The sequence below is a fragment of the Entelurus aequoreus genome, linkage group LG19 (genome assembly GCF_033978785.1).
Source record: "Entelurus aequoreus isolate RoL-2023_Sb linkage group LG19, RoL_Eaeq_v1.1, whole genome shotgun sequence".
In the NCBI taxonomy this organism is placed as follows: domain Eukaryota; kingdom Metazoa; phylum Chordata; class Actinopteri; order Syngnathiformes; family Syngnathidae; genus Entelurus; species Entelurus aequoreus.
In genome coordinates this window covers 5,956,668-5,970,567 of record NC_084749.1, presented here as the reverse complement: position 1 = coordinate 5,970,567, position 13,900 = coordinate 5,956,668, and the positions used below count along the sequence as shown (strand labels likewise).

The following is a 13,900-nucleotide window of genomic DNA, read 5'->3' as shown; positions in this document are numbered from 1 at the left end:
TATGAAAAGTCAGTCTTTAATCATTGTGTCATTGTCTTCTTCCTGCGTACTAAAACCACCCAAATCCTCTTCGTCGGTGTCGGAGAAGAACAGGCCGTATATAAGCCGCACCCTTGTATAAGCCGCAGGGACCAGAACGAGGGGAAAAAGTAGCGGCTTATAGTCCGGAAATGACGGTATATCAATATAGAGGCCACTTGTTTGTCCACTCTAGTTGCTGCCTTGTTCATGTACAATCTAACGTGTGGTGGATGATTGACGGTGAAGAAGAGCAGCAGATAAAAGACAACGATGTAAAAGGACAAGGATCGCATGCCATGAGCTGGAATTAGATTACAGATAAAGTGACACACAATACACGCGACTAATAATAACCGCCCCTTAATCAGGGTCAGGATTCCAAGACGTTCACCTGAGTGAGCACTTTCGAACCCCAATGGAGTCGCACTTCCCCTGACCGCCGTTCAAGGGTCGGGTTTCTCCCTGCGGCTCAAATGCAACAAGAAAGAGCGAGAGGAGGAAGGTGATCTTGTCGTTTGCGGCCGCGCGGACCTTGTTCAACCTCGCTCCGCTTTCACTTTTAGGCGTGTTCGTCGCCCGCAGAGATAAGCTCGCGGGCCAGCTCTGATAGTTCAGTGTGCCAAAACAAGTATGATTAAAGCTGCAAGCAGTGTTGGTCGGGGCCGCATTTTGGCTGGTGCTAGTCCTAGGTGTCCCAATACTTTTGTCCAGTGGTAGTCCTGAGTGAGACCTACATAGAGGTTTTTGTTTCGTGTCTCTACGATATTCGTACTGGGAGTTAGAGGAAGTTGTGTCTGTGTTTTTTTCCTAGGTGCTGCGGCACAGTGGTTCTTTTCTTTGAAGGCTCGTAAAATCAAAACCGTAGCACTTATTACAACGCTTTCGCCAACTTTTAATCAGAAGGGTTCAATCTCTCTCCTGTAGTAGTTTGAAGCCAAAACGACAAACGCGCTCAGAGGAGATAATGTTTGATGTTTGGTGACCGCTTTTTAAAAAAAATGTGTTTTGAAGTGGGGATAGCAAACTTCCTGTTGATTTTTGCTGAAGGATGTCAATATATGAAATGTAGGTCTAAGTGAGACCTACGTAGAGGTTTTTGTTTCATGTCTGTCTCTAAAACGTTCCTACCGGAAGTTACAAGCAGTTTTGTCTGTGTTTTCCTCTGAGAAGCAGTTTTGTCTCTGTTTTATTCAAAAATTGCGTTAGAGCGCAATTTTGAGTTTTGGGGTTCGTTTTTTTTTTAGATCGCAATTTCCACCAGGCCCGATGTGTGTAAAAAGTTTGGTGAGTTTTGAAGTATTTTAAGGGGATCAAATTACAGCTCAAAGAGGCAAAAATTAGTGTTTTTAGTAATTTTTTGTGTTGAAGGGGAAATTGCCAACTTCCTGTTGGTTTTTGCCCGAGGATGTGAAATTATGAATTGTAGGTCTAAGTAAGACCTACATACAGGTTTTTGTTTCATGTCTCTACGACCTTCCTAGTGGGAGTTACAGGCAGTTTGTTTTTGTTTTCTTTCCTACAGGGTACATGCGAACCCTAATTAAAGCTGCAAGCAGCGTTGGTCGGGTCCGCATTTTGGCTGGTGCTAGTCCTAGGTGTCCAATACCTTTGTCCAATATGTACAACAACAAAAAAAAAGTCCAATACTCATGTGTTTTTGTTTTTTATTCTCCATTGTTGTCATTTTATTATAATGGCTGTTAAGGCTATAGCACTGCATTGAATCAGGCTTGCTCTTGTTTGTATGCATATATGAAATAAAAATATACCAATCAATCAATCAAAACAGTGCGCACGAGGTAGGAAAAAAAAAAACGAAAAAAAATAAAAAATGTCTCGCTCGCTGTATCAGCGCACGGCAGCAATCGTCCCAATACTTTTGACCAGTGTGAGTCGTAGTGTACCAATACTTTTGACCAGTGTGAGTCCTAGTGTACCAATACTTTTGACCAGTGTGAGTCCTAGTGTACCAATACTTTTGACCAGTGTGAGTCCTAGTGTACCAATACTTTTGACCAGTGTGAGTCCTAGTGTACCAATACTTTTGTGTAGTGTACCTACCTTCTCTGCATTCTGTGCTCACGCTGGTGCTTTCTGCTTTTAAGCAGCCATCTTAAAACAACAGCAGCGGAGCAGCATCAGAGCAGTGGCTCTTCGAAGGCACGTAAAATCAAAACGGTAGCTCTTAACGAAACGCCGTCGTCAACTTTTAATCAGAAGGGTTCAATCTCTCTCCTGTAGCAGTTTGAAGCCGAAACGACAAACGCGCTCAGAGGAGATCATGTTTGATGTTTGGTGACCGGTTTTAACAAAAATTTTGTTTTGAAGGAGGGATTGCAAACTTCCTGTTGATTTTTGCTGAAGGATGTCAATGAAACAAATACCCCTATGTAGGTCTAGGTGAGACCTACATAGGGGTATTTGTTTCATGTCTCTAAGACGTTCCGACCGGAAGTTACAAGCAGTTTTGTCTGTGTTTTCCTCTGAGAAGCAGTTTTGTCTCTGTTTTATTCAAAAATTGCGCTAGAGCGCAATTTTGAGTTTTGGGGTTCGGTTTTTTTTTTTTAGATCGCAATTTCCACCAGTCCCGATGTGTGTGAAAGTTTGGTGAGTTTTGAAGTATTTTAAGGGGGTCAAATTACAGCTCAAAGAGGCAAAAATGAGTGTTTTTTTTTTATTAGATGGCAATTTTCGCAGGTCCTGATTTGTGTGTCAAATTTGGTGAGTTTTGAAGCACGTTAAGTGGGTCAAATTAGAGTTTTTTGTGGCGGCGGAATAATAATAATAATAATAATAATAAAACCTTACAATTTCAATAGGTTCCTTTCGTCCCATTGCAAAAGGAACTCCCTTTGGGATTTCCTTTTGCAATGGTCCTGTGCGGACTCTAATAAAATAATCAAATAAATGTCGCACGGTGCTCTTGGAGCAGATGTGTTTTTACGCCGTGCGTGCCTGCGAACACCACGTTGTGTTAATGATTGGTCGCTGCACGCTGAGTCAGCAGGCTCACTTCTTGTTTCCGCTCTTCCTTCCTGTCTCTGCTCTCTTCCCTCTTTGTCCGCACGTCCACGCCAGCCTCTCTCGAGTAGTACAATTCGCACGCCGCACAACGGCCCAGAGATGGACTAGGAAGTGACCTGCTGCTCAGGCACCGACTCCAAGTGGTTTCACATGTGACATTGTACTTTCATGTGCTGCAGGGGTGTCAAACTCCTTTCCGCAGTTACATTCCACCTCAGAGGGCCGCTTCAAGCAGTGAATGATATTATTACACAATTTGCCATTTTTGCATCATGCAGTGTTTTGTGGCCAGTCGTATTTATCCATCTTGTAGTTTTTAGCGCTTCCATATGGAGCAGGGGTCAGCAACCTTTCTGAAAGCAAGAGCTACTTCTTGGGTAGTGATTAATGCGAAGGGCTACCAGTTTGATACACACTTAAATGAATTGCCAGAAATAGCCAATTTGCTCAATTTACCTTTAACTCTATGTTATTATTAATAATTATTGATATTTACACTTAATTGAACGGTTTAAAAGAGGAGAAAACACGAAAAAAATGACAATTACATTTTGAAACATAGTTTATCTTCAATTTCGACTCTTTAAAATTCAAAATTCAACCAAAAAAAAGAAGAGAAAAACTTAAAAAAAGAATTTATGGAACATCATTAGTAATTTTTCCTGATTAAGATTAATTTTAGAATTTTGATGACATGTTTTAAAAAAGTTTAAAATCCAATCTGCACTTTGTTAGAATATATAACAAATTGGACCAAGCTATATTTCTAACAAAGACAAATCATTATTTCTTCTATATTTTCCAGAACAAAAATTTTAAAAGAAATTCAAAAGACTTTGAAATAAGATTTAAATTTGATTCTACAGATTTTCTAGATTTGCCAGAACATTTTTTTTGAATTTTAATCATAATAAGTTTGAAGAAATATTTCACAAATATTCTTCATCAAAAAAACAGGAGCTAAAATGAAGAATTAAATTAAAATGTATTTATTATTCTTTACAATAAAAAACAATTAATTTACTTGAACATTGATTTAAATTGTCAGGAAAGAAGAGGAAGGAATTTAAAAGGTAAAAAGGTATATGTGTTTAAAAATTCTAAAATCATTCTTAATGTTGTATTTTTTCTCTAAAATTGTGTTTCTGAAAGTTATAAGAAGCAAAGTAAAAAAATTAATGAAAATATTTTGTTGGATTTTCAAATTCTATTTGAGTTTTGTCTCTCTTAGAATTAAAAATGTCGGGCAAAGCGAGACCAGCTTGCTAGTAAATAAATACAATTTAAAAAATAGAGGCAGCTCACTGGTAAGTGCTGCTATTTGAGCTATTTTTAGAACAGGCCAGCGGGCTACTCATCTGGTCCTTACGGGCGACCGGGTGCCCGCGGGCACCACGTTGGTGACCCCTGATATGGAGTCTACTGACCGATGTGTCCTGGGCATGACGTTAAAGTGGAGGCTCCTCTATGGGGTCTTGGGGCACTAGGAGGTTAAAGGCCTACTGAAATGACATTTTTTTATTTAAACGGGGATAGCAGATCCATTCTATGTGTCATACTTGATCATTTTGCGATATTGCCATATTTTTGCTGAAAGGATTTAGTAGAGAACATCGACGATAAAGTTCGCAACTTTTGGTCGCTGATAAAAAAAAAGCCTAGCCTGTACCGGAAGTAGCGTGACGTCAAAAGTTGTTCGCCTCCTCACATTTCCCCGTTGTTTTCAATGCAGTTAGAGCAATTCGGACCGAGAAAGTGACGATTACCCCATTAATTTGAGCGAGGATGAAAGATTCGTGGATGAGGAACGTTAGAGTGAAGGACTAGAATGCAGTGCAAGACGTATCTTTTTTCGCTCTGACCGTAACTTAGGTACAAGCTGGCTCATTGGATTCCACACTCTCTCCTTTTTCTATTGTGGATCACGGATTTGTATTTCAAACCACCTGGGATACTATATCCTCTTGAAAATGAGAGTCGAGAACGCGAAATGGACATTCACAGTAACTTTTATCTCCACGACAATACATCGACGAAACACTTTAGCTACGGAGCTAACGTGATAGCATCGTGCTTAACTGCATATAGAAACAAAATAAATAAACCCCTGACTGGAAGGATAGATAGAAGATCAACAATACTATTAAACCATGGACATGTAAATACACGGTTAATGCTTTCCAGACTGGCGAAGCTTAACAATGCTGTTGCTAACGACGCCATTGAAGCTAACCTAGCAACCGAATCTCACAGAGCTATGATAAAAACATTAGCTATCCACCTACGCCAGCCAGCCCTCATCTTTGATTGATTGAGACTTTTATTAGTAGGTTGCACAGTGAAGTACATATTCCGTACAATTGACCACTAAATGGTAACACCCCAATAAGTTGTTCAACTTAAATTGATTCATGATACAGATATATACTATCTGCTCATCAACACCCGTGCTCACCTGCGTTCCAGCGATCGACGGTGCAACGAAGGACTTCACCCGATCATCGATGCGGTCGGCGAGACGGAGGAAGTTAAGGTGAGTTCGCCGGCTGGCGCGTCTGCTATCCATCTCTGTCCTCCTGGTTGTGTTGCTGCAGCCAGCCGCTAATACACCGATCCCACCTACAGCTTTCTTCTTTGCAGTCTCCATTGTTCATTAAAGAAATTGCAAAAGATTCACCGACACAGATGTCCAGAATACTGTGGGATTTTGCGATGAAAACAGAGCTTTTTGTATAGGATTCAATGTGTCCGCATACTTCCCGTTTCAACGATTGACGTCACGCGCATACGTCGTCATACCGAGACGTTTTCAGCCGGATATTTCCCGGGAAATTTAAAATTGCACTTTATAAGTTTGGAGGAAATATGAAGGAAAACGAGATTGTTTATGAAATATCTCCGCCATGGTTTGATTTCACATTTTCGGGACTTATGCAGATCCTAAATACTAAAAACAGGTACCAATAGGTAAGTAAAGTTGTTTCTTCCATAAAAAAAGGTCCCCTTTCAGTTCCAAGTTTCAGTTGTTAACTGTCCTTAATTAGGTTACCATTATGCATTGAGGGTTGGTTTAGTTGACAGTGGGATCCAATCAAGTTGAGGTCACTTACTTACGACACCCATAATAGCACTGACGTTGTTTGGAAGTGCAAACGCACATCTTCAGGGTAGTCTCACCACCAGAAGTGAGGACAGGAACTACAGTTCCAAAAGCGAGCGTGAACATGATTACAGTGCCTTCAACTATTGCTTTCACTATTGTTTGCCACAATTCTGTTTCTCCTTCTCTATTCAAGCATTCGGGGAAGATGGCCGCCCTAAAGTGTCTTGGTTGTCCCGAAGGTTTTCACTCTGCAGCTTTCTAGTAAGTGTTCACTTCCAGCGGAGGGAAATAAAAGGTTGACGAAAACAAGATTTGGAAAGGAATTCTCCGGGGGTGTCAAACTCCTTTTCATTAGGCACAGTTATGTTTGACCTCCGAAGGCCGTGTCTAACAGTGAATGATATTTACACCTATTTTCCAAAACATTTGATTAGTATATTTTTTTACGTTCAATGTAAAAATTAAAAATAAATCAGTCGATTTTATGGTAAAAAACTGGCAGGTCAATCGCAATAATTTTACCTTATATTTTACAATGTTTTTACAGCAAATTACTGTAAATGGAAAAACAGTAGGGATGTCCGATAATGGCTTTTTGCCGATATCCGATATTCCGATATTGTCCAACTCTTTCATTACCGATAGCGATATCAACCGATATATATACAGTCGTGGAATTAACACATTATTATGCCTAATTTGGACAACCAGGTATGGTGAAGTGTATATACTCACAAGAAACCGAATAGCTTTGTCTTTTACCTTTTTTTTACTTAAAGAAAGCAAATCAACATATTATATGAGAATGTTATGTTACGATTATCTTTAACCGAATCACAGCAGTGTTCAAATTAAAAAACAGCATTCCCTCTCATGTGATATTGCTTAATTAACATTAATCATGTGCACTTTAACAACTAGGCTTACAACTATACCTAATATATAAAGGGGTGGAAAAGTGACTATTACCTGCAGGGCAAACATTAGCTAACCAGAAGGCAATAACAATGTAAACAAAAAACACCTGCTTAAAAGATCTAATACAAATGTCCCTGAGGAATGTAAGGTGGGAGTACTGTAATTACTAGGGATGTCCGATAATGGCTTTTTGCCGATATCCGATATGCCGATATTGTCCAACTCTTTAATTACCGATACCGATATCAACCGATACCGATATCAACCGATATATACAATCGTGGAATTAACACATTATTATGTCTAATTTGGACAACCAGGTATGGTGAAGATAAGGTCCTTTTTAAAAAAATGAATCAAATAAAATAAGATAAATAAATTCAAAACATTTTCTTGAATAAAAAAGAAAGTAAAACAATATAAAAACAGTTACATAGAAACTAGTAATTAATGAAAATTTGTAAAATTAACTGTTAAAGGTTAGTATTATTAGTGGAGCAGCAGCACGCACAATCATGTGTGCTTACGGACTGTATCCCTTGCAGACTGTATTGATATATATTGATATATAATGTAGGAAGCAGAATATTAATAACAGAAAGAAACAACCCTTTTGTGTGAATGAGTGTAAATGGGGGAGGGAGGTTTTTTGGCTTGGTGCACTAATTGTAAGTGTATCTTGTGTTTTTTATGTGGATTTAATTTTTAAAAAACAACAAAAAAAAAAAAACAAAAAAAAACAAAACGATACCAATAATATAAAAACCGATACCGATAATTTCCGATATTACATTTTAACGCATATATCGTCCGATAATATCGGCAGGCCGATATTATCGGACATCTCTAGTTGTAAGTGTTTATTTACATACCTTAATTGTTTCCAAACGGTGTCTGTGACAAGGCAGTACAACGGCTGATCAAACAAAACAGAAGTCCTGGTCATGGACCCACTGGCTGTGCAAGCTAGCTCTCCAATCAGCTAAACAGACTCAACAACTCCACGGTGGTGTTTTGGTCAATTTACAAACATGAAACGATGCAAAAAGAACGCCATTGTATGTGAAAAATACTACCAAAGACACACGTAAACATTTCAGCATATTAGCTCATGCAAACGACGTCAGCTTCGTGACACCACGATAGCACGTACAAATATGCATGAAAACACTCCTACAGACATCACACATGGGACGGTTTAGTAAGTAAGAATAGTTTTAGATGTACACTACCGTTCAAAAGTTTGGGGTCACATTGAAATGTCCTTATTTTTGAAGGAAAAGCACTGTACTTTTCAATGAAGATAACTTTAAAATAGTCTTAACTTGAAAGAAATACACACTATACATTGCTAATGTGGTAAATGACTATTCTAGCTGCAAATGTCTGGTTTTTGGTGCAATATCTACATAGGTGTATAGAGGCCCATTTCCAGCAACTATCACTCCAGTGTTCTAATAGTACAATGTGTTTGCTCATTGGCTCAGAAGGCTCATTGATGATTAGAAAACCATTGTGCAATCATGTTCACACATCTGAAAACACTTTAGCTCGTTACAGAAGCTACAAAACGGACCTTCCTTTGAGCAGATTGAGTTTCTGGAGCATCACATTTGTGGGGTCAATTAAACGCTCAAAATGGCCATAAAAAGAGAACTTTCATCTGAAACTCGACAGTCTATTCTTGTTCTTAGAAATGAAGGCTCAAACACAAAATTGTGACCCCAAACTTTAGATTGGTAGTGTATATTTTAAAACTTACAAACATTGCTTGTAGCGACGAATCAAGACTCTTTTCAAGCAGAAACGTAATGGACGGTTTTACTTCCAGTTTAAGGAATTTAAACAGGAATTACTTTTTCAACCACATATTTTTTTCCAGGCTTCTGAGGGTCAAATAAAATGATGTGACAGGCCGGATGTGGACACCAGGCCTTGACTTTAACACCAGTGAGGTAGCCTATTATTAGTATTGGACAGTAAATATTGGTTACCTGCTTTGTTACACATGGGCTGCATGTGAGATGTCATCAATTTTGGCCAAATGACTATCCAGATTGCACAATGAAAAGTGCGTGCTTAATCATCCCTGACAAGTTCATAAAAAGCACAGTGGGTTAATCAGCATCCGACACAACAAGAAACCATCCTGTTTGTTCGGCTCAGGGTCAATTAAGCGCTCAAATATTGCAGTCTGCATCATCTGGCAACCCCGCCGCCGCTCCTCGGCTACGAAAGAGTCGTACATGTGCAACATTAGCCTAGCACGGATGACCTAGCACTGAGCCATATTACACATGCACTAGATAATCAAAAGCCCAATGGCCGGTTCCATCTGACGATGCCTTCCAAGGACGCGTATAAAATGGCATATTTGTCGCATTCTCCGGTTTGACGCATGGCATCATCATCATGGCATGCAACACACGCGGACACTCCACTCCCTACTCGTGATTATAGGCCAGAGTAAAAGCAACAGCATGGAGGCACTCAGGATTGAATGGGCGAAAGAAAGAGAAGAGCCTTTTTGTCTAAGTGCCCGTCCTTATAATCATCGAGAGCTTCTCTCGCCACCGATCTTTATTTATATATATATATATATATATATATATATATATATATATACATACATACATATATATATACTGTATATATATATATATATATATATATATATATATATATATATATACATACATACATATATATATACAGTACACACCTTCTCATTTCAATGCGTTTTCTTAATTTTCATGACTATTTACATTGTAGATTGTCACTGAAGGCATGAAAACTATGACACCTGTGAAGTGAAAACCATTTCAGGTGACTACCTCTTGAAGCTCATGGAGAGAATGCCAAGAGTGTGCAAAGCAGTAATCAGAGCAAAGGGTGGCTATTTTGAAGAAACTAGAATATAAAACGTGTTTTCGGTTATAATAGTAATATTATATAATATAATAGTCACATAACTCCACATGTGTTCATTCATGGTTTTGATGTGACAATCTACAATGTAAATAGTCATGAAAATTAAGAAAACACATTGAATGATTTTTACCTTGAAAATCATTTTTTTCCTTGATAATCATTTTTTTGTCTTGAAAATCATGTTTTGTCTTGTAGATCAACTTTTACCTTGAAAATAATTTTTTGTCATGAAAATCATTTTTCTCCTTGAAAACCCACTTTTACCTTGAAAATCAACTTTTACTTTGAAAATCAACTTTTACCTTGAAAATCAACTTCTACCTTGAAAATATTTTTTTTTGTCTTGAAAATCAACTTTTACCTTGAAAATCATTTTTTTTGCCTTGAAAATAATTTTTTTCCTTGAAAATAATTTTTGTCTTGAAATCATTTTTTGTCTTGAAAATCAACTTTTACCTTGAAAATCATTTTTTGTCATGAAAATCATTTTTTTCCTTGAAAATAGATTTTTACCTTGGAAATCAACTTTTTCCTTGAAAATTATTTTTTGTCTTGAAAATTTACTTTTACCTTGAAAATCAACTTTTTCCTTGAAACTCATTTTTTTCCTTGAAAATAAATTTTTACCTTGAAAATAAATGTTTACCTTGAAAATCAACTTTTTCCTTGAAAATTATTTTTTGTCTTGAAAATCATTTTTTGTCATGAAAATCATTTTTTGTCATGAAAATAATTTTTTGTCTTGTAAATCAACTTTTACCTTGAAAATCATTTTTTTCCTTGAAAATCATTTTTTGTCTTGAAAATCATTTTTTGTCCTGAAAATCATTTTTTGTCTTGAAAATAAATTTTTACCTTGAAAATCAACTTTTTCCTTGAAAATCTTTTTTTTCCTTGAAAATCATTTTTTTCCTTGAAAATAAATGTTTACCTTGAAAATCAACTTTTTCCTTGAAAATCATTTTTTTTCCTTGAAAATCATTTTTTTCCCTTGAAAATACATTTTTACCTTGAAAATCAACTTTTTCCTTGAAAATCATTTTTTGTCTTGAAAATCATTTTTTGTCATGAAAATCATTTTTTGTCATGAAAATAATTTTTTGTCTTGTAAATCAACTTTTACCTTCAAAATAATTTTTTGTCATTAAAAATGAACTTTTACCTTGAAAATCATTTTTTGTCTTGAAAATCATTTTTTGTCTTGAAAATCAACTTTTACCTTAAAAATCAACTTTTACCTTGAAAAACATTTTGTCTTGAAAATCAACTTTTACCTTGAAAATCAACTTTTACCTTGATAATCATTTTGTCTTGAAAATCAACTTTTACCTTGAAAATAATTTTCTGTCTTGTAAATCAACTTTTACCTTGAGTATCATTTTTTGTCATGAAAATCAACTTTTACCTTGAAAATCGTATGCAAACCATGATGTCACGTAGGGGGGGTGGAGCGTCCAGTCACATGTTACTGAGGGCCCCAAATGAGCCAGGGGGCGGCCCTGCCTGTGTTTTCTCTTTAAACTTCTGACCACGCCATGGCATCAGTGCCTGGGGAAGTGTCGCTCTCGCCAAGCTAGTATCGATCCAATGCCGACACTACATTCGGTGGTATCGACAATAGCGATGTTTGTATCGATCTAATGCACCTGCTCTGTCTGTGTGACTCGTATTAAGACTGCGAGTGTGTGTGTGTGTGTGTGTGTGTGTGTGTGTGTGTGTGTGTGTCCCACCTTGAACAGTCTTTCAGTCAACCCGCGTCGTATTTGCGTCCACAAGAATGCGCAGAAGAAGAAGAGTGCTATCTCTGTGCAGGTGATGTAGGCGTGATCCAGGAGAGTCCGCCTGGAGAGATGCAGCCCACACTGGCTGCACTCCCGCCATGCCGTCCACATGACGCCGGAAGCCCGGCTGATGAGGTCCAGGTATCCCGGCATGGGCTCCACATCCCCGGTCTGAGCGTCCATGGTGGCAAGGCTTTAAAAAAATAAATAAAAAAAAGGTATAAAGCAGTTCGACGCGGGGGATGTTGTTAGTTGGAGCCCAGGCGGTGTTTGCGCGCGCTAATCCGCTAACAAGCTCGCTAGCTGGCTTCAAAATTATTTTAAAAAAAAAAAAAAAAAAAAGAAGCTTGCTCGCTGTGTTGTGTGTCTGAGTCTTATTCTTCCTGGGCCATGTTCGCGCCCCTCGGCAGATTAGGTCAAAAGACGTGTGGGTCGTGGCGGTAAAACTGGCAATTAATGGGAGCCATGACGATGACGATGATGATGATGATGATGATGAGCCACAGCGTGGAGGCTTCTTCCTCGCGCCATCATCCCGCCGCGCACGCGCACTGGCCCCGCTAGCCGCCGTAGCTAACGTCTAATCACTCGCACGGCACCGGGGAAAACCGGAAAACGCCCGCCCCGCCCGCCAGATGAGCGAAAGTGAATATATATGTGTGGTTAAAAAGCAACGACGGCCGGAGTCCATGAAAAAAAGCGCGGGTAGTTCCAGACAGCTTAAGCGCGCCACTATTGTGCCGTCACGTCGCGGCTCATCCTCCGTCGTCCGGTTGCGTGATGTTTCTTAAAAAAAAGGAACACCGAAAAAAATGAGATGTATTGAGAGAACCCAAAAAAAATATAAATATTCCTCCCTGGTTGGAAAGGCAGCGCTCTCGGGTCGGGGATGAAATGCGGCGGTAGAAAAGGAGACAAGCCACGTTTATGCAAAACCAGCAGGGGGGCGTGACGTCAGCAGGAACCGTTATCTGGCTCAGTGCTTTTCAACCACTGTGCCGCGGCACGTGAGAGAGATACAGTGTGGTGTGCCGCGGGAGGTTATCTAGTTTCACCTATTCGAGTTAAAAATATTTTTTTGCAAAGAAGTAATTATAGTCTGCGAATGATGTTGTTGTTGTTGTTAAGTCTATAGAAACCGTGTAATACTCTTCCATATCAGTAGGTGGCAGCCGGTAGCTAATAATTAGCTACCGGCTGCCACCAACTTTTACCTGGAAAATTGTTTTTTGTCTTGAAAATCAACTTTTACCTTGAAAATCATTTTTTGCCTTGAAAATCATTTTTTTTGTCTTGAAAATCAACTTTTACCTTGAAAATCATTTTTTTCCTTGAAAATCATTTTTTGTAATAAATAAATAAATGAATAAATAAATGTTGTCTGGAAAATCAACTTTTACCTTGAAAATCATTTTTTGTCTTGTAAATCAACTTTTACCTTGAAAATCATTTTTTGTCATGAAAATCTTTTTTTCCTTGAAAACCAACTTTTACCTTGAAAATCAACTTTTACCTTGAAAAATCATTTTTTGTCTTGAAAATCACTTTTACCTTGAAAATCAACATTTACCTTAAAAATCAACTTTTACCTTGAAAATCATTTTGTCTTAAAAATAAACTTTTACCTTGAAAATCTTTTTTTTCCTTGAATATCATTTTTTGTCTTGGTAATCAACTTTTACCTTGAAAATCATTTTTTTGTCATGAAAAATTAACTTTTACCTTGAAAATCATTTTTTGTCTTCAAAATCATTTTTTGTCTTCAAAATCAACTTTTACCTTGAAAATCAACTTTTACCTTAAAAATCAACTTTTACCTTGAAAATCATTTTGTCTTGAAAATCAACTTTTACCTTGAAACTCATTTTTTGTCTTGTAAATCAACTTTTACCTTGAAAATCATTTTTTCCTTGAAAATCATTTTTTGTCTTGAAAATCAACTTTTACCTTGAAAATCATTTTTTGTCATGAAAATCATTTTTTTCCTTGAAAACCAACTTTTACCTTGAAAATCATTTTTTGTCTTAAATATAAACTTTTACCTTGAAAATCAACTATTACCTTGAAAATCTTTTTTTTCCTTGAATATCATTTTTTGTCTTGGTAATCAACTTTTACCTTG

The 13,900-nt window shown here is 37.6% G+C and overlaps 1 protein-coding gene across 2 annotated transcripts in view; it reads right to left on the bottom strand.

The window, feature by feature from the left end:
- The window catches only part of cers1 (ceramide synthase 1), a 92,834-nt gene extending 80,211 nt beyond the window's left edge, over positions 1-12,623 (bottom strand). The window contains exon 1 of one of the 2 annotated variants that reach the window (XM_062027747.1): positions 11,728-12,623. In XM_062027747.1, coding sequence (XP_061883731.1) covers positions 11,728-11,961 — 234 coding nt within the window. In that variant the 5' untranslated portion in view covers positions 11,962-12,623. Of the gene's footprint in view, positions 1-11,402; positions 11,701-11,727 lie in introns of those variants that run through there. The other variant, XM_062027748.1, reaches the window with a different exon arrangement.
- Between the last annotated feature and the right edge of the window lie 1,277 nt (positions 12,624-13,900).